This window comes from Falco peregrinus, chromosome 4 (genome assembly GCF_023634155.1).
Source record: "Falco peregrinus isolate bFalPer1 chromosome 4, bFalPer1.pri, whole genome shotgun sequence".
Lineage (NCBI taxonomy): Eukaryota > Metazoa > Chordata > Aves > Falconiformes > Falconidae > Falco > Falco peregrinus.
The window spans coordinates 122,304,009-122,324,999 of record NC_073724.1 but is presented as its reverse complement, the minus strand read 5'-3'; the positions used below and the strand labels follow the sequence as shown (position 1 = coordinate 122,324,999).

At 58.2% G+C, this 20,991-nt stretch overlaps 1 protein-coding gene across 1 annotated transcript in view; it reads left to right on the top strand.

Annotated features, from left to right (window-relative positions):
• Nucleotides 1-5,968: 5,968 nt before the first annotated feature.
• The window catches only part of PDE2A (phosphodiesterase 2A), a 56,013-nt gene continuing 40,990 nt past the window's right edge, over nucleotides 5,969-20,991 (top strand). The window contains exon 1 of the mRNA XM_055803244.1: nucleotides 5,969-6,183. Coding sequence (XP_055659219.1) covers nucleotides 6,116-6,183 — 68 coding nt within the window. The 5' untranslated portion in view covers nucleotides 5,969-6,115. The remainder of the gene's footprint in view (nucleotides 6,184-20,991) is intronic.

The following is a 20,991-nucleotide window of genomic DNA, read 5'->3' as shown; positions in this document are numbered from 1 at the left end:
CTCCCCTGCTCATCCCTTTGCTCTCAGTTGCTTTTGGGAAAGGCAGCAGGCTTTGGCATGGGATGGGGTGTCAAGAGCCGGCATCGCATCCCACCTCTCCCCACAGCACCTTCCCCAGCACGGGGACAGGCTGCAGTGGGATGCTGCACACACACCACACCACACCCCCAAACAACCTCCAAATAGCTCCCCAGGACCCCTATCCCTACCCCAAAATACTGGGGTGTGTGTCTCTGTGTGTGTGTCCGTCCTCCCTACTCTGCCCGTGCTACGGCAGAGCTGTTGTACCTGCAGACATGGAAAATCATTTTCCTGATAATTGAGATCATTGAGGATTTCTTTCTTTCTTTCTTTCTTTCTTTCTTTTTTTTTTTTTTTGAGAACAGCTTGTACTGACCTTGCGATAAAAACAAGGCTCCGGGTTCCTCTGGGTGTTGTTTTCTGTTCTTTTTCTGTTCCCAGGATAAATGTCAGTGAAAATGGAAAAGCTTTTCTCCGTTTCGCCATTTTATTCCCACCCTGAAAGACTCCTTGGGTTTTCAAGCGTGCTGGGGAAAACGGTGGAAAAATCAGAGGCGGGGAGAGGGGAGACGGGGAGATCAAAACCAAGTTGCTGAGATTGAACTTTCCTGCAGATATTTCTACAGGCGCAGCAGCACCCGGTGCTCAGCTCCCACCTCCTCCCTGCCTGGCCGTGGCTGCCCAGCGGTGATTCAGGGTGCGCGGGGCGGCAGATGCATGCAGCGGGATAACCCTAAGGAAACCCTGGAAGCAGGGAAAGTGGAGTGTGGCTCGGTCCCTGGGACTATCCCGGGATGCTGGGCTGAGCTGGCGGGGTATCTCTGGAGGAAGGGATTCTTGTGTGCACAGCAAGGGAGCGAATTGCTCTCTGGAAGCTCGCAGCTCCGAGCACAGGGTGGCAGCGATGCCGAGCCCTTTTGTAGGGAAAGTATCCGCAGAGCAAATTGCTTTGTATCGGTAAATACACCTACATTAGCGGTGGAATTGGTATCCTGCACAATGAGCGCTCGAGGACAATGGACGGCTATTCAGAGCTCAAAAATTTCAATCCCGTAGCTAAGGAGGCTCCGCAGAAGTCTAAAGCAAGGCTTGTTTCATATTCACGCCACAAATATTGGTACGAGGGCATGTAGCTGTAACGATGCCTTTGAAACACCGGCAGCCCTCCGTCTTCCTGACAATAAAGAAAGATATACGGCCCGTGTCAGCGCCCAGATCGGGGATTGCCATGAACTCCATCAAAAGGGTGTTTGCGGCATCCAGCGCAATCTAAACAAGAGGGATTTGTCAGAAACGCCATGTCAGACCCTCCTGGGACCCTCTCCTTCCAGCCGGGAGGTCGGGGTAAGGTGCACTCTTTGGGCATACCTGGAGAAGGTTTCTTCATGGATCTCGCTGGCCATCGCCCTGCCCTAGCTTCTGCACCGCAGCCCAGGTCTAAGGTCACTGTCTGCCCTCGAGGCACCCACCCCATGGGGCTCCAGTGGCCAGGCTCAGCACCAGCTCCGTGGGGGTCTGAGCCGTGTGGGACCTCGGTGGGCACAGGGTGGCACACGGAGGAGGTGGCCTCAGAGCAGGTTGGGTGTTGGAGGGCTTGGAGGTGTTGCATTCCTAACAATAAGGTCCTAACGTGTGCTGGGGGCCATAAGCGACCCACGGAGCAGCTCAGGTGAGTGTCCACAGCGAGCACAGACATTCACACTGGGTGTATGGAGAAGCCTTTCCACCACAGAGCAGTGGAAGAAGTGGCCCAAAGAGGTCATGTGGTTTCCATCCTTGGAGATGGATCAGATGAAGCCCTGGCCTGATCCACCTTTGAGTAGGAGGTTGGACCAGAGACCTGGGCTCCTTATTCCTGTGGAGCTTTGGGTTTGCTCTAAGAGGTCAGACACCCAGAGACATTTGCAAACACCAAAGGGATTTGCTGTAGAAATCCTTTTCTTCTCCAAATGGCAGCTTCCTGGGGAGGTGCAAACTGGCAGGTGATGGATCAATGTCATCTGAAGAGAGCAGGCTGCTTTGGTGGAGAAGTATCTGCCCAGCACTTGGAGGAAGGGAAGCTTTGATGGGTCCAGAGGTGATACCAGAGCCGGCTGGATGTCTCCATCATGATGCTGGGGAGCTGCAGCAGAGGCAGAGGCTTCTTTGCTTGAAGCTGGTGGAGAAACCTCCTCAAGATAAGGCAGGAAACCCAAAGCTCAGTCCTTCAGGTTCCGCCTTTGGCACCTCCAAACCAGTTTTCATGGCATGTGCCAGAAGGTCACATCCTCCTGACATCTGTGTGATGTCCCTCACCATGGGTGGGATCCTGTAGTCCTTGGTTGCTTAGGAAACCATGCCAGAACTCCCTCGGTTACTCAAGACACCAGTCCAGCCCTCCTGGGTGCTTCCAAGCAACAGCAAGCAGGGATTTATCTGAAGAAAAGAAAGTAAAAAAAAAAACCAACCCAAACTCAAAAACCCCAGAATAAGCATTTTTAATGAAACGCATCAAAATATTTCAGAAGCAGAGGAAGCGTTCCAGCAAGCTATTTAAATTTCTCAGCATTTGTGAAACTCCCAGGGCTGCACACACTGAAAGGAGGAACCTTGTCTCCCAGGGAGAGCCCGAGTGCCTGCGCTGCCATTTGCAGAAGGACTCTCAGAAGCTGCTTGGATACGGAGCTGAGTTTTCTCTTGAGGAGAAAACAGTACCGAGTGACGTGGAGCAGAGAAAGCCACGTCTTTTAAATACCAGGAATAACGTTTGGACAGGGGACAGAGGCAGGCACCGTGCTGGACGCAGGGAAGGATTCACAGGGGGGTGGAGAGCAGGTCGGATGCTGGGCACACATGGTGGTCTGCGCCTCACAAATGGGGATGGGTGGCTGCTTCTGGTGGGCCTTGCACCCAGATCTGCTCTGATCTTCCCAGCTGCTTCTGGCTGGGGACCATTGCCAGACAAAAATGCCTCTTGGGAATAAGAAAAGCTTGGATAAACAACCATGGGAGCCAGCTTTTCCAGGAAGGAGGGGACTCCCTGTAGATGTCTTCATGCCAAGATGATGTGGCAAGGCAGCTCCGTCACACGGGGTTATAGGCTCAGCGGGTGTTGCACAGCACTCGGCTTGCTCCCCACACCGCTGTTGTTGTCACCGCTGCAGGGTTGTTGGAACCAGTTCAGCCCCACGTGGGGCTCAGGGAACATCCCCTGCATCACAGACAGGCCAGCCTGATGGCTTGGGCTCTAGAAACTCTGTGAGAAGCAAAAGCAGAAAGTGAGGCTTGCGCAGTCCACACTTCCACCGGAGCCCGGAAACCGAGAAAGACTGAAAGTCGCTGCAGCCTGGATGTGTTAACACCAATGCTAAGTGCAAGCATGCAGCGACAGCCTGCTCTGCCTGCCCGGGTTACAACGAGGACCATCATGCAGCTGCTTTGCCCCAAGATCCAGGCTGCTGGGAGGAAATTAAATAATAGCAATGTGAGGAAACAAAAATAAAAATGAGAGCGATAAATAAAATCACTGAGTTGGATGCTCGAGCCTTCTGAGGCTTTGCCCACCCCTGGGATGGCACCAGCCACTTTGGTGGGAGAAGATGGGTGAGCACTGGGATGGCTCCCAGTTCCCATGGCATCCCATGGTGTCCCACAGTAAGGTCCGCCCAAAGGAGCATGGGACATGCTCCAAAACCCCAGGTAAGCTCAGCCAGAGGATGAAAACAGCATTAAACCTGAGACTTGGGATGGAAAAAAGGGATTAGATTAAAGTGGTGGTCCTTAAAATAATCTCCAATTAGCCCTGACTAATATCAGCTCTTGGGGTAAAATTTGGTAAAATCTGGGCAAGTCATTGCGGGTGGGGGCCTCAGTTTCCCCCCTCTGGACAATGCAGGCAGAGGATCTCATGTAATTGATACAATACACTGCCTATTTATGTAGACCATGGGAATATTAATCCTTGTGAATTTGACAGGAACTGATGTGATTTGAGTGCTAATCTCTTAATATCTATTGCTGCTCTTGAAGTCCCAGCTGGTGGGTTCATGCCATAGCAGGGGAGTAGTGGCATATCTACATAGATTTTAAGGCACATTCTTCCCCTCTCCCCAGAAAAAGTGACCCTGGAGGGACGGAGAGATGCAAGGCTAGTGAAGAGCAACCAAAATAGCTCCTTTCGGTGCAAAATTTAATTACATGCAGCCGAGCTCCCAGTTTGGGGGTGTTTGGGGGTTGGTACCACTGTGCAGCACATGGAGAGTGTGCGGAGGATGCAGGTACCCGCAGAGGGATGCTGCTAAGCCTGCAGACCCCGAGAGACACTCCTGGGTTCGCCTGGGGTGGGGGGACTAACATCAAGGTGGCTGTACTGGAAGGTCCCTCGCCCCGTATTGCCAGTGGCCAAGAGATGCCAAGGGTGAGTGCAAGAGCAGGGCAAGGACATGCAAAACTTCCCCGAGTTCTCTCCTGCCCACTGACCATTCGGTGCTCAGGGATGACCCGAGCTACTGATGGTTGCTGTAGCATTGTGTACATGAAGATGCTGGCCTTAAGCCGTGTGAACTTTTACCATCCACAGCATCCTGAGGCAAGAAGTTCTGCTGCGGGATGATCTCCTCCCCCTCTTTGTCCATATTAGCTTCATTCTGATGTCTCTGCTGCTTGCATTGGGAGAAGCCAAAATGCTTAAATATCTTTAAAAGTCCAGTCTGCTCCTGCTCCTTCTTCTTGTGTGCCAAGAGATGTGGGTTTAATAGCAGACGAAGCCTGCTAGGACCCTGATTCAGCATAGGATGGGTGCCCTTCCCCAGTGTCCCTCCTGGAAGCACAGGTCTTCGACTGTGGCAGGTGAGCCCTGACTGGAGAGTGGCTGGGGCTGGCATTGCAGCAACTGTTGCCCTTCTCCAGCTGCTCTCTGCCACAGTCCCACCCGGGTGACAGCTCACCCTGACGGCCCCCATCCCAGGGAAGCCCAGGGCAGGAGATCCCAGTGTGGCTGTGGGGGACAAACCCACCCGATGTCCTGCAAGCCCAAATGGGCAGCAGCTCCTCCAACTCGGCCAAGACAAGCTCCAGTGGTGCTCGGTGCTGCACACATGCAAAGGGCTGTGGGCTCTCCCAGAGGGAAGCTGTGCTTTATTCAGGAGGTGACAGCATGGGCACAGGCATGGAGTGGTTCTGCAGGCTCCTGGGAGGCTCCGGCTCCTCCACCGCAGCCTTGTCTGGGAGCAGGCTGGTGCCTGGGGCAGGTTCAAGTGGGGTTGCAGCGTGGCCAAGGGCTCAGCATCCCCTTCCCACTCTTGGCTGCAGCTGAGCAATGCCACGGGCAGCATCCCGCCGCCAGTAGCTCCACACCACCTGGATGGGCTGGGCAGGCACCTGGTGGTGGGCATGGCCAGGCCTGTATCACCTCGCTGGCACCTGCTTGATACCACCCAGCGCCCTTACGAAAGGAACCTGCCTGCGGGTTGGGTTGGGTGCTGCCTGGTGCTGCTCAGTACCCCCGGGGCAGGGACCTGTGGGCTCAGTGCAGTTCCACATTGCTCTGTGTCACCCCCTGCCCCTGCCGAAGGAACATGTTGGGTCTCGTGATGCCCAGCACCCCCCGGGGCAGGGAACTGCCTGCGAAACCAGTGCTTCCCAGTGCTGCCCTGTGCTGCCCGATGTCCCCGGGGCAGAAGTGGCTTGCGGTCCCAGCAGGACCCGCTGCCCAGAGAAGCAGCTGCCTCCGCGGGGAGCGCGGAGGCGGGCCGGGCCGGCGTGTGCCTTGTAGACAAAGGCGGCGGCCCCGCGGTGCGGCGCGGCGCGGCGGGCGAGGACGGGCGCGGCCCGCGGCGGGCGGCGGCGGCGCGGCAGGTGCGGATCCCTCCGGCCCCTCCGCGGGAGCGGCTCGGCCCCCGCCCAGCCCGGCGGAGCCGCAGCGGCGCCGTCAATCAGCCGCGGCGCGCCCCCCATCCTCCGCCCTCCCCTCCCGCGCTGCATAGGGCTCGGTGACAGCAGCGGGCTGAGACACCCTCGCCGAGCGCGGCGGGAGCTCCGCTGCCAGCCGGCCGCCTCGCTGCACGCACCCGAGCCCCGCCGCCCGCCTGGCAGGGCTGCCGAAGAATGCGGAGCCATGGGCCAGGGCTGCGGACACTCCATCCTCTGCCGGAGCCAGCCGTACCAGGCGGCAGCGTCTGACCTGTGAGTCCCTCCCGCCGGCCCCGGGGCTGGGGGCACCACGCTGGGAGGGAGGGATGCTCCGGGGGTGATGCTGGGCGAGGGAGCGAGGGAGACATGGGGAAGGCAGGAAAAAGTTCCTCCTGCCTGACAGCTGGTGGGGAGGGGGGTGGCAGGGATATGACAAGAGGCAGGTGACCCCCAGCCACTGCCCCCTGTTTCCCCACTAACCACCTGTGTTAGCCCAGGGCAGGTGGCTAGCTGAAGGGCTCTGTGCTGGAGGGCTGGTGTGAGCAGCATCCCCCCATTTCCCGAGCCACCCTTGCCCTGTGGCAGTTTCTGGAGGGGGTGGAAGGCTCCTGGCCCGCCAGTGGGCTGCTGGAGAGGGGCGGGGGGTGGGGTGGGGGGGAGGGCAGGTGACTTTGTGGAATGCAGTTCAGGCCTCAGGATCATGGTTTCAGCGGCTCCATGCAGGGCATGAGAAGCCACCCCCCTGTGCACCCACCCACGCAACAGGTCTGGGGGTCCCAGTGGCGCTGCACCCGCTTGCATGCAGCAAGGTGGGGAAGGGGCTCTGAGGGTCACAGGGACCTCATTCCATGGTGCAGGCATGAGGGGCTTTGCGTGAGAGCATGGGGTGACCTTGCTGAGGGATGACGGTGCTCCCTGGAAGCGGTGAAGGGTGATGCTCCACAGAGCCCACGTGGGAAGAGGGGCTGAGCTGGCTTAATGCAAAGCATGCGGTGCCTGAATTCCCATCACCCACGGGCTTGGCTAGGGATGGAGGAGACCCCCGGCTCTGCGCGCGCGTGTGTAGCACTCACGAGGCTCCACAGCTGCCGGCTAGCAGGCTGTGCACAGGCGATTTGCAGTATGTGGGTGCTCTGCCTCCCGGGTACCGAGAGATCTTGGGTGCTCCCAGCCTGCCCTGGTGGTTGCTGGGATCAAATCCCACATTGCCAGAGGGTTGAGCTGAGCTGGTGGGGAAGGGATGTAGGTGTAAGGGGACGAGGAGGAAGGCTGCTTGGTGCTTGGATTCCTTTGTCTGGCGGTGCCAGCTCCACATGCTCAGGCACTGGCCAAACTGCCTGGCTCGGCTGCGTACGCCGGGACCACCGCTCCCAGGGGCTGCCTTGCTGCATGCGGGTGTGCCCGGGAGCAGCCTCAGGTCTCCTGGAGTGGGTGCTTTGGGTGATTACAGGATCATTGGGGCTTTAAGTGATTACAGGATCATTGGGGCACAAGGGAAGCTGCTGCCCGCTCCTGCCCCAGTACCACACGTCTCCCTCTGGCATCACCAGGTTTTTGCACCTTCATGTCACCTTCAGATGAGGAGTTTGCCTCTCTATAGAAAATAGCCTCCAGCATCTCTCCTACCTACATGTGGTGTGGGGCTTAGACACACCTCCAGAGGCACCAAGAGCTGCTGATCCCTCTACACTGCTGTGGGTGCTGGGTCTGATCACCTCTGCGGGCAGCATCCTTCCCCCCCAGCTCTCCTGGCTCCCCTCTGGTGCTGTGCATGCTTTGTTCCCTGAAGAGATCCTTCATGCTGCCACCAGAACATGTGCCCATGTCCTTTTCTTTAAGCAAAACACACAAAGGTCTTGAAATGCCAGGCTATCCCCATGTTTCCTCTGGCTGGAAGGCCTCTGCTGACTTGCAGCTGCTGTTTAATGGCTTTTAAGAAAGGTAGATGCTATAGAAACTTAGTGTAGCCGAGGCTGGCTATGCCCCTCGAGCCATCCAGCATGGAAGAGGCAGGAATGGTGAACCCCATTCTTCCTCCTTTTAACCAGGACGTAACCTGGTCCTTCCCAGGAGATGTTTGTCCCCATTCCTGTACACCCCAAGGGGATATATAGAGGTGGAAAAGCTTCCCAAGAGCTTTCAGGCAATGCCTTTGCCCCTGCGTTTGGCCAGAGGGGGTGTCCCCAGTGAGGCCAGCGCTGCGGGGTGATGCTGCCTGCTCTCTGCCACCACTCGAGCCCCGCGTTGTTTAATGCTGGCTTGCCTTGTGCGCTGCCGGCAGATCTTAGCAATGCCGCTGCCTGCCCTCACAGAGCATTGCTGCCTGGGTGGGGATGCTGCGTGGGGCCGAGATCCATCGGTGGGCCAGGTCTCCCATGTGTGCTGTCGATAAGCTCTGATTTATTCCAGGGGAGTGTTGGGTGGCAGCCAGTCAAGTGCCATTTTCTGTTATCCAGGTCACGTTTTAACCCATTTCCTCCTTCATTTTCCCCCTGTGGGAAACGTGTTCCCAGGCGGGCGGCTCCTGACCCGGTTAGTGGCGGGTAGGATGCTGGCGTGCCCGGAGCTGCTGCTCTGACAGCATCTGACAGCAGCCGGGGCTGGGGGAGAAGCAGCCGAGCTCTGTGGATTGAAAACACGGAGGAGGAGATGATACTCTGAGCATCCCTGCAGGGAAGGAGCAGGCTCAGAGGAGGCTGGAGAGAAGTCAGGGCTTCCATCGGAGAGCAGACAGGGCTGCCTGCTTCTCATCCAGCTCTCTCTGCTGCTTGGTTCGCTTCTGGCAGCTGCCTGGCAGGAGCAGACGTGGGGACATGTGAACTGGCCAAGTGTCACCATGCTCAGCGCTGGTCTGATGATGAGGTCGGTGCCAGGCGCGAGACGGAGGAGGGACTGTGGCTGCAGCCACAGCTGGGAAGAGGGGCTCCATCCTGCCCGGGGAGCCCATGGGCACCAGCAAAGAGCCCAGTGTCCCAGGAAGGGACAAAGATAGTTTATGCATCTTTACAGGAGCGCATTAAGTCTCTGTGCCAGTTACGCCAGGACCTGGACAGTGTGTTCCCATCAAGGCTCATGTAAGGGTGATGTGTAATGCATCATCCCCATTTTACCTCCCTGATGCACCCACCTGGCAGCCAGTTCCTCCTGGAGGGGCTGATGGCATGAGGTGACATTCGTGGTGATGCTGATGTCCCTACCTGCCGCTGCCTGTGTGACCTGGGCACATATCAAAGGGAAACTCTGGTCCTTCCCCACCTTGTGTGTCCTCGCCATTACTCCTGCTTCCCTCCCAGGGCACGGCCTGAAGGGCAGCACTGGCAGCAGAAACATGGCATCCACTGGGGTGGGACTAGTTGACCTTTAAAGGTCCCTTCCAAACCAAACCATTCTAGGATTCTACGTCTTGCTCCCGTGCCATTAACCCTGCAGGTACCCAGGGAGCAGCACTGGCTGGGATGCAGAGGGCATGAGCTGCCTGGCGAAGCGGTTCAGCCTACTTTCGAAGGTCTCCAAGCATCCGCAAAGCTGAGAGCAGGCTGCTGAGCCCACCAGAGCCCGTCCTGAACCTCTGCCTCGTGGTTATTGCCAGTCGCTGTGTTGCATGTTTAAAGTGCCATGGAAAGTACTGGCCCCATCTCTCCATCCAGCATGGCCGGGGCAGCTCTGCTCCTCACTGGGCACCCACTTACTGGGGCCAAGGGGTTCGGTGGGGCGAAGGCAGCCTGCTCCCCCGTTGCTGGGGTCCTTGGGAGCTGCAAGTGACTGCGTGTGATGTTCTCCAGGCTTTTTCAAAGCCTTGGGCTGTTCATGCCTCTGCCTTTTGCACAGCCTGGCGCCAGCATGTCAGCTGTGTCGCGTCTGGGGTGCTTCAGCATCACCCACCTGCGTGGGCACCTAGCCCTGGAGCTTGGAGGTGCCTTGCAGAGAGGATGGAGGGGAACTCCTGGCTTCTGGCACCCTGCATGTCTCTGTACTTGGGGGGGTTCCCTGGGGGGGAGGGACACCAGCCAGTAGTTTCCCCTCCAGGGCATCCCCCCTGAGCATCCTCAGCTTCAGAGCAGCGAGCGGTTGTAAAGTGTCAGGGAATTAACCTCCAGTGCTTGCCGGCTGCCGGCCAGATGCTAGCGCAGATGCAGGCAATCAGGCTGGCCCCTGCTCCGCCAGGCAGGCTGGCACACCACAGCCTGGCCACGGCCCAGGGCAGCAGCACCGGTGGCACCGCCGTCAAGGGGCTGCACCGAGCGTGCCCTGGCCGTCATCTGCAGCCGACCCCTGCGCATCCCCCCAAGAGCTGCGCTGCTCCATGAGCTCTGGGAGGACAAGCATCCCTCCAGGGTGGGAGCCAGCTCTGCGGCCACTCCTCTGTTGGGGATACAGGATTCCCTGGGGCAGTGGCGGATGCAGCAGCAGCCGCTTCTGGGAATCCCTCCTGCCTCCCGCTCTTCTCTGACCCCGGTCCCCACTTTCGCTTTTGTCTCTTTCCCAGCTTCCACGTGGCTTGCCGAGAGCTGTGCTGGGCTGCAGCCAGAAATGCAGGCAGGGCCCGGAGCTGCCTGGGACTTTCTGCCTGTCCAGCTTTCTCCTGCAAAGGGCTGAGCTGTCCTTGTTAATGGATGGGCCTGTCTGGAGGGGGGAGCGAGGGGGATGGAGAGCACTGGGAGATGCTTTGTCTGCTGCTGCGGCTCCATCCGCATGGCAGCGGGGGGTGGCAGGGGGTGTTAGATGATGGAGAACAACGGGCAGAGCACATGCAACGGGCAGCTTGGCAGCTTGGATCCCCCCAGCTGAGGTGTCAAAGCTGGCTGGGGGTCTCGCCTGCCTTGCAGCAATGGGTGATGACGCCAAGATTTGCTCTTTTGTGCGGGTTGGAGCCTGGATGGAGGGTCTCCAGCTGGTCCTTGGGCAGCCATTCCCTGTTGATGGTGGTCCCGGTGCCGTGGCATCCCCAGGCAGCAGGAAGGTGTCCCCAAACCTCGTCATCCACGTAGCATCCTCGAGGGATGGGACTAGCACAGCAGCCTGTAGGACTCACCAAGTGTTGGCTCAGAAATGTCCCATGGGGCCGGTTATTTGGCAGCAGCAGCTCTTAGTCCTGCTCCCATCACCAAATCATGTGCCCTGGCTGCCCTGGCACAGCCTGGCAGCTCTGCAATGCCAGCCTGGGGAGGCAGAGGGGAAAGGATGATTTTGAGAGCTTGCAGGGAGCATTTTGGCTGGGTTCAAGCCTTCTGGGTCTTTGGCAGTTTGTGTTTTCTGTAGTAAATCAAACAGAAAAAGGAGGTCGTTTTGGATGGGTGCATTTCCCACAGAAAATATTCAAACCTGATTTTTTGTCTGGGGCTCAGGAGGGGTTCAGGGCTTGGCTCAGGTGTTGCAGCTGGCGCGGATGACCTCACAGCGTGTTTCAGCATCTCCAAAGCCCTCTGCTCCCCAGATGCAGTGGAGGACTGGTTGCACCCAAGGAAGCAAAAAGCAAACAGCAGCTGCCGATGCAGCAGCCCCGTCACAGAAGTGATGACTTAGCCAGAAAGCCTCCCCTAGCTTGTAATCACTTCCCAGCCCCTTCCCAGTTTGTTATTAGCTTGCACGTTTCAGCTGGGTGACTCAGAAGACACCGAGGAGCTATTTATAATGAGCATTTGAAAGGCTAAGACTGGTGGAGGGTTTTTTTTCTCCCCCTCCTCTTTCCTTGAGCTGTTGCTGCCCAAATGCAGCTGCATTCCCCTTGGCCACAGGCAGACGTGGGGCAGGCAGCTCTGGAAGGGGACCCATCCATGTCCTCTGAGGTTCAGTGTCTGGTGGCTATGGGGTGAAGATGCTGATGCTCCCCTCTGTGCGGTATGCAAAGCTCTGTGCAAACCCCTCCTCACGGACGGGCACCCTGAACCTCACCCCGTGGTGGCAGAGCCCTGATGCTCCTGCCTGTGGGAGCCAGGTGCAGGCAGGGCTGCCAGAACACGCTGCTACCTGGGAACACAGGGATCTGTAGCCTAGGATATGAGCCCTCGCTGGGGTGGCACCCAGCCTGGGACCCAGGGCATGAAGCGGTGGGATTGAGTAGCCCAGTGAGGACGTCACTGGACCATCCCAAGCTGGAGCCTTTCCACCCCTCCAAATGGAGCTGGGATGTCCGTATGGCTTCACAGCAGTTCACAGCCTGGGGTTTCTGCTCTGCAAGGGGATAAGGACAGGGCTGCCCCGTGTCCCACAGCCGGGACGGGGTCCACAGTCCCATCCTTCAGCCGACACTCAGCTGGAGCCCAGCTGGAAGGACACAAGCCATGGGTGCTGCCGTGTTTTTCCTTGCTCTCCATAAAAAGTGGGCCTTTCCCTATTGTTTTTTACCAGTGATAACACAGCCAGGTTGATGGCAGCATCCTTCTAGTGGAAGGCATGCGGCCTTTCAATAAGAAATCAGGGCTGAGCAAGGTGGCTCCGGCACTGGGGACGGGTGTCAGTACCAGCAGAACCTTTACTCTCCCAGCTCCAGCGGGGTGACGGCTCCAGCAGGGTGACAGCACCCCACCAGGGAATTTGCTCCCAGCTACTTGAGGCAGAAAAATCTCTGCCCTGTTGCTGCCCATGAGCCCGGAGCTCCTGCTGCTGGCCGCCAGCGAAGGGTCCCATGGCGCAGCAGGGGCTGGGGGGCTCTTTGGGCCTGAGCACCATCCTCCCTGGGGGGGCTGCGGGACATGGGGACCCTCCCGGTCCTTCTGCAGCACTTGGGGTTCTTCTGGTCAGGTGGGAAATGGGGTGTGGGTATGTGGGGGGAGGCTGTTCTGGTACACAGCAGGGGGGCTCAGCCCCCCTCCGGCTGCTGCATGGGTGGGCTAGGGCTGAGGTCGGGGTTAGGGTCGGGGTTGGGGTCAGGGCTGAGGTCAGGGTTAGGGCCAGAGCTGAGGTAGGGGTTAGGGTCAGGGTTAGGGTCAGGTTGGGTCAGGGTTAGGGCCAGAGCTGAGGTAGGGGTTAGGGTCAGGGTTAGGGTCAGGTTGGGTCAGGGTTAGGGCCAGGGCTAGGGCTGATGTTAGGGTTAGGGATCGTGCTGACAATGTTAGGGTCAGGGCTAAGGTTAGCGATAGGGCTACAGGTAGGGCTAAGGTTGGGTTTAGGTTCAGGGCTAAGGTTGGGTTAGGGCTAGGACTAAGTTTAAGTTTAGGGATTGGGATACAGGTAGGACTAAGTTTAGGGTTAGGGCTAGCCGTAAGTTTAATTTTAGGGCTAGGGCTAAGTTTACAGTAGGGTTAGGGCTAGAGTTGAGGTTAAGGTTAATGTTAGGTGTAGGGGTAGGGCTAGGGCTAGGACTAAGGTTAGGTTTATCCTTAGGGTTATTGCTTGGTGTTAGACCTCATCTTAAGTTTAGGATTAGGGCTCAGGTTAGAACTATGGCTAAGTTTAGGTTCAGGGTTCCTGTTAGGGTTTGAGTTATGGTTAGATCCAAGGCTAAGGTTCAGGTTAGGGCTAGGTCTGAGGTTAGGGTGAGAGCTTGGGCTAGAACTAGGAGTAGGGTTGTGTTTCCAAGGATAGGGGTCCTGGGACCCTGCCTCTGCTCACTGCACACAGCTGGCTCCTTCCTCCCTGACAGGCAGCGCCGGGCTCACCCTGCGCATATGCTTCCACCACAGCAGAGCCAGAGCATGGCTGGGACCTGCCACCTGCGATGGCTTCATCTCCCACCCTTCCTCACCTACACCCGGGGAGGGGGCCTGGTGCTGAGTCAGCAAGTGCTGGCGGGTGAAATTCCCAAAACTCGAGTGTTTTCCTGAAGCCTGAGTGAGAAGTGATGTGGCCAGGCTGGGGTACATCCACAGCCCGGGGACAAATCAGATCTCAAGGCATGAGAAGCTGCAGTGAGCCCAAGGGTTGGCGGTGGGGCCACCTGGGTGTCAGACACCAGGGTGATGGGCACCTGGGCATAGGTGAGGCTTCTGGCAGAGGCTTCTGGTTGCTCCAGCCCACACCTGCAGCTGCCAGCAGTGCCTGTGGCTGTGTGCATTCTCCGTCTCCTCTACTCCTTGCCTCCCGTAGCTGCAGGGGGTCCCTCAGGAGGGAGAGGATCGAGGTAGGCTCAGGCAGTGCCGCAGCTCAGCAGTGTGAGCCAGGAGCACCGTGACCTTTGTTAATTACATTTTTGCTCTTTGCTTTTCCCTGGTTCCCTCCAGTGCTCTGCACCATCAGAGGCTTGGGCTCCTCCAGTGGAGCCCTGTAATGTGTTAATTACGGGGTTTCTTCCAAGCCTGATATTGCCTGCCCGCACCAGGGGTGCTGCCACTGTGCCACTGGACAGCGGGTCTGGGCTCAGTCTGGCTGTGCTGGCGGAGGGCTGGAGCAACCAGAAACTTCTGTGAGTAAATGCCAGGCTCCTGCCCCAAAGGAAACCGCAGCCCAGCTGCGGAGGGTCGAGTATCCCCCAAAATAAGCATGAGGGCACTAAGGCACCCTTTGGGTCTGGTTTCCCTTGGCCAAACCCGGGATATGAGTGGAGGCACCTGCAGAGCTGAGCAAGCACCTGTCCCGGAGGATGCTGTGGAAAAAGGGGATGGTCATGGTGGGAGCTGGGCTTGCTGCACCCTGGGGGGGGACTCAGGGAGAGGCTGAGAGGGGCTGGCTCCCATCTTGCACCCGCCAGATGGACAAGATACCCCTGGGGTTACCCAACTGCCTGAAACCCCCTGGGAGAGCCGAGGTGGGATGCGTGCCATGGGCTGGGAGGAGGGGGCAGCGGTGCCAGCGGCTCCCTATGTATCCACACCCCAGGAGCTGCATCAGGGCAATTCCAGGGGCACATCTTTGCCCCCCACCCGGGTCCAGCCACAATTACCACCTCTTCCAGGAACTGGAGCAGGCTGTCCTGCTGCACTGCATCCCGTGGGAATGCTGGGATGGAAAGGGGGTCTTCTCTCCCCCAGCCCCAGGAATAGTGTGGGAGCCAGCTCCCTGGGTGCATGGGTGGGCTGCAGCTGCGCCTGTTTTGGTGAGGACGGAGGGGCTCTGCGGTGGTGGGGGCTTGGCAGGGACCCACGGTGCTGCTGGGGACCCCTCCCCACCGCGCTGGCAGGGAGATGGGACAGCAGGTCCGTGGGCTGGCGAGCCGGCAGCTCCGCAAGAAGTGCCAAGGCAGGCACGCCTGTGTGTCACTTGTGCATGGGCGCTGGCAGCGTGCTGGGAAGCGAGCCCCCTGTTTGAGCCCAGCATGCGGAGAGCCCGAGCTGGGCACCAGTGCGGGCAGCGGGGACACCAGCCGTGCCCCCCGCTCCCCTCCCTCCTGCAGCCCCCCAGTCTGCAGGCACAGGAGAGGCACGCCAGACCAAGGTGCTACTCTGGGGACCCTGCTCTGTCCTTCCCTGTGCGGCTCGGTGGGATCCCGGCACCACACAGCAGCGAACCAGACCCTGTCATGGGGACCCCACCTAAGGGAAGGGGATGGGGGCTCTTGCTGGGTGACACCTGGCTGCCAGCCCTCCTGCAGGTGCCCTGGCTGGGCACGGCATGGCAGAGGAGCTGGGGCCAGCGGTTCACCCTGTGGAAAAGCCATTAATTCACAGACAGTGCGGTCCACTGCTACCAGCCCGACCCAGCCCCATGCTGGTGACACCTGCAGCAGGATCTGGCCACGCTGCAGAAGCCGATTGAAGTTCATTGCTGGAAAGCTGGTGCCAAGGGTGCTGAGCAGGGCTGTGTGGGGGCTTTGGCAGTGCTGGGGATCGTCACCAGAGGATGTGGCATCTCCGTGCCCACCCCAGGGCTGAGCTGCTTGCCTTCCCATCTTTCCCATCAGTGTCAGGACCTGTGTCCTCGCTGCAAGGGACAGCAGCAGGGCTGGGGACAGCTGCCCATGCCCCACCAAAGGAGGGGTCTGTCCTTCGCCACCGCTGCCCCTGTCACCTGCCACTGTCACCTTCTCCCTGGAGAGGAAAGAGGGATGGGGGGAAAAGCGAGTTCCTTGGGTAGGAGGCTTGGTCAGACATAAAAACAGCTTCATGGCTTGAGTAAGGAGTAAGACACACTGCTGTCCCCTGGGCATCGCAGCAGCCAGGGGTACACCCTTGTCCCACAGGGTTAGCGTGTCCCTGCATCTCTCTGTCAGCTCCATCCCTCCTCTGGTGCCCATGCCAGCCCTGGTGCCTGTGTCCCCACTGCTGGCCCCTGTCCCCAGCTGCCCCCTCCCTCCTTTCAGGCAAATTAAAAACTCAGCTCAGCTCAGCCAAACAGGGCTTTTAAGCAATTGGGTGTCAGATGAAGCAGCTCTCACCCTAACGAGCCTCAAAGGCACGAGCGCCTTTTAGCCATGTCCTTTCCCTTCCCTCCTCTGATGGTCTGGATCCCTGGGCTTGCTCTTGCTAATATTAATATTATGTATTTGCATGGCGCCTGCGCTGCGTTTAATTCCTTGACATGGAGACTTGGCTTGTTTTGGAGGGAAGGCCGCCCAGTGAGTGGCTGCCACTTGCACTGTGGTTACACACAAGAGGATTTGGTGAGATATCTGGGATCTTGCAGCCTGGGACAGGATCCCTGCTCCAGGGGGGTTGTGGTTTCCAGGGAGGGATGGGGAACAGACAGCAGAGGCAGGATGCTGGGGTCCTGCTCTATTCCCATGGAATTTTGCCGGTGGCAACGGGTGAAGAAGACCCTGAACTTGCAACGTGGTGCTGAGCCCAGTTATGCGCTGGGCAGGGATGAGCAGTGGGGCTGGTTGTGCCAGTGGGGCTAGTTGTGCGTCGGGATGGGAGGAGGACTCAGGGAAGGGGAAAAAAAGCCAGGAAAGGGAAAAAACAGCAAACAGTTCTGGGAAGATAATGAACACATGCTAAAACACCACCACCTCCAGCTGCCTTTTTTTTAATTTTTCCTCTGGTTATCAACTAAACCTACTAATTGAAAGATGAGTTGGCAGAGTCTGTAATGCTGCATTTATCCAAGGACAATTCCTCGGAGATTCAGGGTAACCGTGTGTTTTCTCTCCCTGCCTTGTCACGCCAGGCGCTGCTTCTGCCTGGCTTGATGCTGGCGCTGCGGCACGGGCATGTCTCCCTCAGGGCGCCGGTGGCCTCGCTTGGAGGTCCCCACGGTGGTGGCACTCCTGCTTTCCTCTCCTCCCGGCGCCGGTGCTGCCATGTCACCTGGCATTCCCTGTGTTACCCCCTTGGAGACAGCTTGGGGCAGGCTGGGGGATACCCTCCTGCTTCCAGTGAGCTGGGTCCTGGCATCTTGGGGCGCAGTGCGATGGGGATGGGGATTTGCAGGCTTGCAGGGCTGCCATACAACGGGGATGGGGATTTGCAGACTTGCAGGGATACTGCACAATGGATTTGCAGGGATACTATGCACTGGGGATTTTGCAGGTTTGCAGGGCTGCCATGCAGTGGGATTTTGCAGGCTCGCAGGGCTGCTATACCATGGGGATTTGCAGGCTCGCAGGGGTACTATGCAATGGGGCTGAGGATTTGAGGCTTGCAGGGCTGCTGTGCAAAGGGGATTTAAAGGCTTGCAGGGCTGCCAGGCTTTTCAGCCCCGTCAGACAGGGCTGGGCTGCATTCCTGCGGCTCCTTGAAGCCTTGGGGAGCTGCTTTTCCAGCCTGGCAGCGAAGGCAGCTGTCTGCACAGGACCTTAATGCTTAAGGGCCAGGCAGCATCCGGGGAAGTGCGTTTGCTGTGCAAACAGAACTCAGCCTTTCTGCAGACTTATCGAAGGCATTTAGGGCTCGATGCGTTTGTTAAGCAAATAAATCGCACCCGGCAAAGCTTCAGTGACACCGTTCCCCTTTCCCCTCCCGCGCTCCTGCCAGCTGGTGTGTCACTGCCCGGCATCCTGCAGCACCTGGCCATTAATATGCAGGCCTGTAATTACCCGGAGCTGATGATTGCTCCAAATTAAACATGGGAGCTCAGCAGCCATCCCTGCCCATCCTGACCATGGATGCCACGGTGATGCTTAACCACGGGGCACCCCGTGCCTGCGCTGTGATCCGTCTCTTGGATGCGCACAGTGAAATCCTTCGGCTTCAGGCTCGGTGACTGCAGTAAACAGGCAATTTTCTGTCGCTGCTTGAGGCTGGGGAAGATGAAATCCGAGTCGGCAGGTGCCAGCGTGGGAGGCTGACTGCCTCCGGGTGCTCTTCGCTGCTGAAGGATGGAGGAGAGGTCTCCTGGCTGTGCAGGGACCCTGGAGTTGCCCATCGATGCCTACTGCTCTGCCAGCCCAAAACACCTCGAGTTTGTGCTTCCCTTGCTCCAGGCTTTCCTGTGCCCCTTTGGCATCTCCCCTCTGCCCCATCGTGCCCCCACCCCCTGTCACACGCTGCCCACAGCAAGGGCTTTATTGAGGTGAGGGCAGGCACCATCTCCCGCCTTGCCTTTGCCTGGAGCCCGAGTTATCTGATCCCAGCCAGCCCGTGGGTCTGTCTGGCCGCTGCTCCTGCTGTCATGTTCCTCTGCTTCCCATTTATTTTTCCCTTCCAGATATACTCTCGAGCCTCAGCTGCTTGCAGAGCTGGGGCTCCAAGCCTGCTCCCCCCCCGCCTCGCTCACACCAGCCTCTCCCTTTGCCTGGCCACTGGTGCCTACCCAGGGCTGTACCCCCCTTGCAGCCAGAGTGATGGCCACCCCTGCCCCTAGGGACAGCCTTTTCCTCCTGCTCCCTCATCCCTGGGGCACTGGTGGCGGTGCCTGCCATTTGCCCTTGCACCCGGTGCCAGCGGGGCTGCGGCGTGGCTGCTGGCAGATGCCTGTGCTGAGATGCGGCTGTGGGTACCAATCCGTCCTGCCCTCTCCACGCACTCTAGGCATCCTCTGCAACGAGCCCCAGCTTGGTCCTGTGCCCTGCCCGAGATCGCTGCTCGCTTTTCCCTGCAGAGTACAGGCAGCGGCCAGCTCTGCAGGCACTGGGGTCACTGCTGTCACCCCATGGAGACACCAGGTCTCACCCTGCTGAGGACCTTGCTGGTGCTGGAAGCAAGCCATCCTCCAGGTTTCCAGCTCTTCCAAAGTCACCAGAGTCACTTGTGCACTTATGGGCCACTAAGTGCTGTAATTACAGACATGCTTTAATTAACATAATTGCGTTTCTACACAAATAAAACATTTGGTGTAGTTAATTCCTAGTCTGCAGCTCCAAACCAAGACTCCCCCCCCCCCAGGTCCTGCCTCAGTGGCAGGGGAGTGAGCAGCTGCCAGCAGTGGGGGCTGGCAGGGGTAGGAGAGCAGGGCTCTTGCCCCCCAGCGGGTAAATCCCTCTGCCCCAGCCAAGGCCTGAGCTGGATACCCCCCCGCCCATTGCCCCCCAGCACTAAGGGTGGCTGGGGTCCCCTTCCCTGTGGCTTGGCATCACTGGTGCGACCGGGACATCTTGCTGGCTTGCAGGGCTCTGCGGCACTGGGCTTGCTGGGATGCGGCACTGGGATTGCTGAGATGGAGCAAGGAACTTGCTGGGATATGGCACGCGGTTTGCTGGGATGCAGTACTGGGATCGTGAGGACATGGCACTGGGATTGCTGGGTTATGACACTGGGCTTGCTGGGATGGTGGCATTGGACTTGCTGGCACATAGCACTGGGATTGCTGAGATGCAGCGCTGGGATTGCTAGGATATGATGCTGGACTTCTTAGGACATGGCACTGGGATTACTGGGATGTGGCACTGGGCTTGCTGGGATGCTGTATTGGGATTACTAGCACATAGCACTGGGATTACTGGGATGGAGCACTGGGCTTCCTGGGACACAGCTGTGGGTTTGCTGTGACACAGCGCTGGGACTGCTGAGACAGTGCTGGGATTACTGGGACACAGGGCCATGTCAGCAGGTGATTGCCGCAGCCGGGTGAGATGTGGCCAGGCTGGGTGCTGGGGATCCAGCCCCTTAAGCCCACCCCGGTGCCTCCCCAGGATGCTCTGTCCCCTCCCAGAGCCCCCCTGCGCCAGCAGCATCACCCAGGTGCTCCCGAAAGGCTTTGGCTGGAGGATGCGAAAGGAGCCGAGGAGCTGCTGGTGGAAACATGCAGGGATGGTTTGGGAAAATGGCTGATGCTCACGTGCCTGCAGGGTTTGCTAAATGCCCTTTTCATTAAAAAAATAAAAAAAGGGGGGGGGAAAATATTCCATTTTTCTCGAGCTGAAAATGAAAGTGATTATGTAATGAGCAATAAATTACTTAAAGAGAATGACTCATTAGAGCAAATACAGAAAAAGTCACCATGTATTTTTAGCTCGAACACCTCGTGCTGTACCCGGCATTAACCCTTGCGGGGTGCAGCCTGGCCCCCCACCTCGCCCCCACTGTGACCGGGGCAACACCCCCAGAGGTGCCATAATTTGTTCAATAATTTTGTCCCTGTGACGTATTCCCGATGGAGTGTGGAAGTGATGGGGCCAGCGTGGCTGAGCTGTGGGTCCCCCACGCCGTGCCCCCCATCCTCGGTGGGATACTCGCAGGTGGGCCAGGGGATGCTGCTCACCCTGGATCCAGGTCCCTGTCACAGATGAGCTCCCTGCTCTGCTTCCCATCCCAGTCTTTCCTGCTGGGATAATTAACACTGATCCCTTCCCAAGCAGCGCAGACCCCGTGTGCCGCTGTTATTTCCCTGCCAAAGAGCCTGATGAATTAATTTGGAAATAGAAGTGACGAACAAATTAATTGGAGGAGAACAAGCAAGCAAGTGAGTGATCCCGTTTTAATCCAGGCTAAATCAGCGAGTGAGTGCATTGTTAACAAAAGAGAGATAACGAGGGGGAATTGGAGCAGGCAGGTGCCAGGCGAAAGAGTGGCAGCAGGTGCCTGAGCGTGGGATTCCAAGGGATGCCCACGGAGAGTTGTCCTGAGAGGGGGAAGATCCTGGGGACACCAGTAGGAACCTGTACAAGTGTGGGGAGGAGTGAGAGCTGCGTGTTACCCCCACATCAGGGTCCCTGGGGATGGTCCTGCCAGGTCCCTGCCTGCGCTGCCCATGTCCCCACTCATCCCTTTGCCACCCCTTTGATGAAATGGAGCATTGTTTTGACCTGATTTGCCTCCAAGGAGGAGATTTCCACCAGGAGTGGGGTAGGAAGTGCCTGAAGGTGCTAGAGAAGAGCTGGGGTTCCCTTCT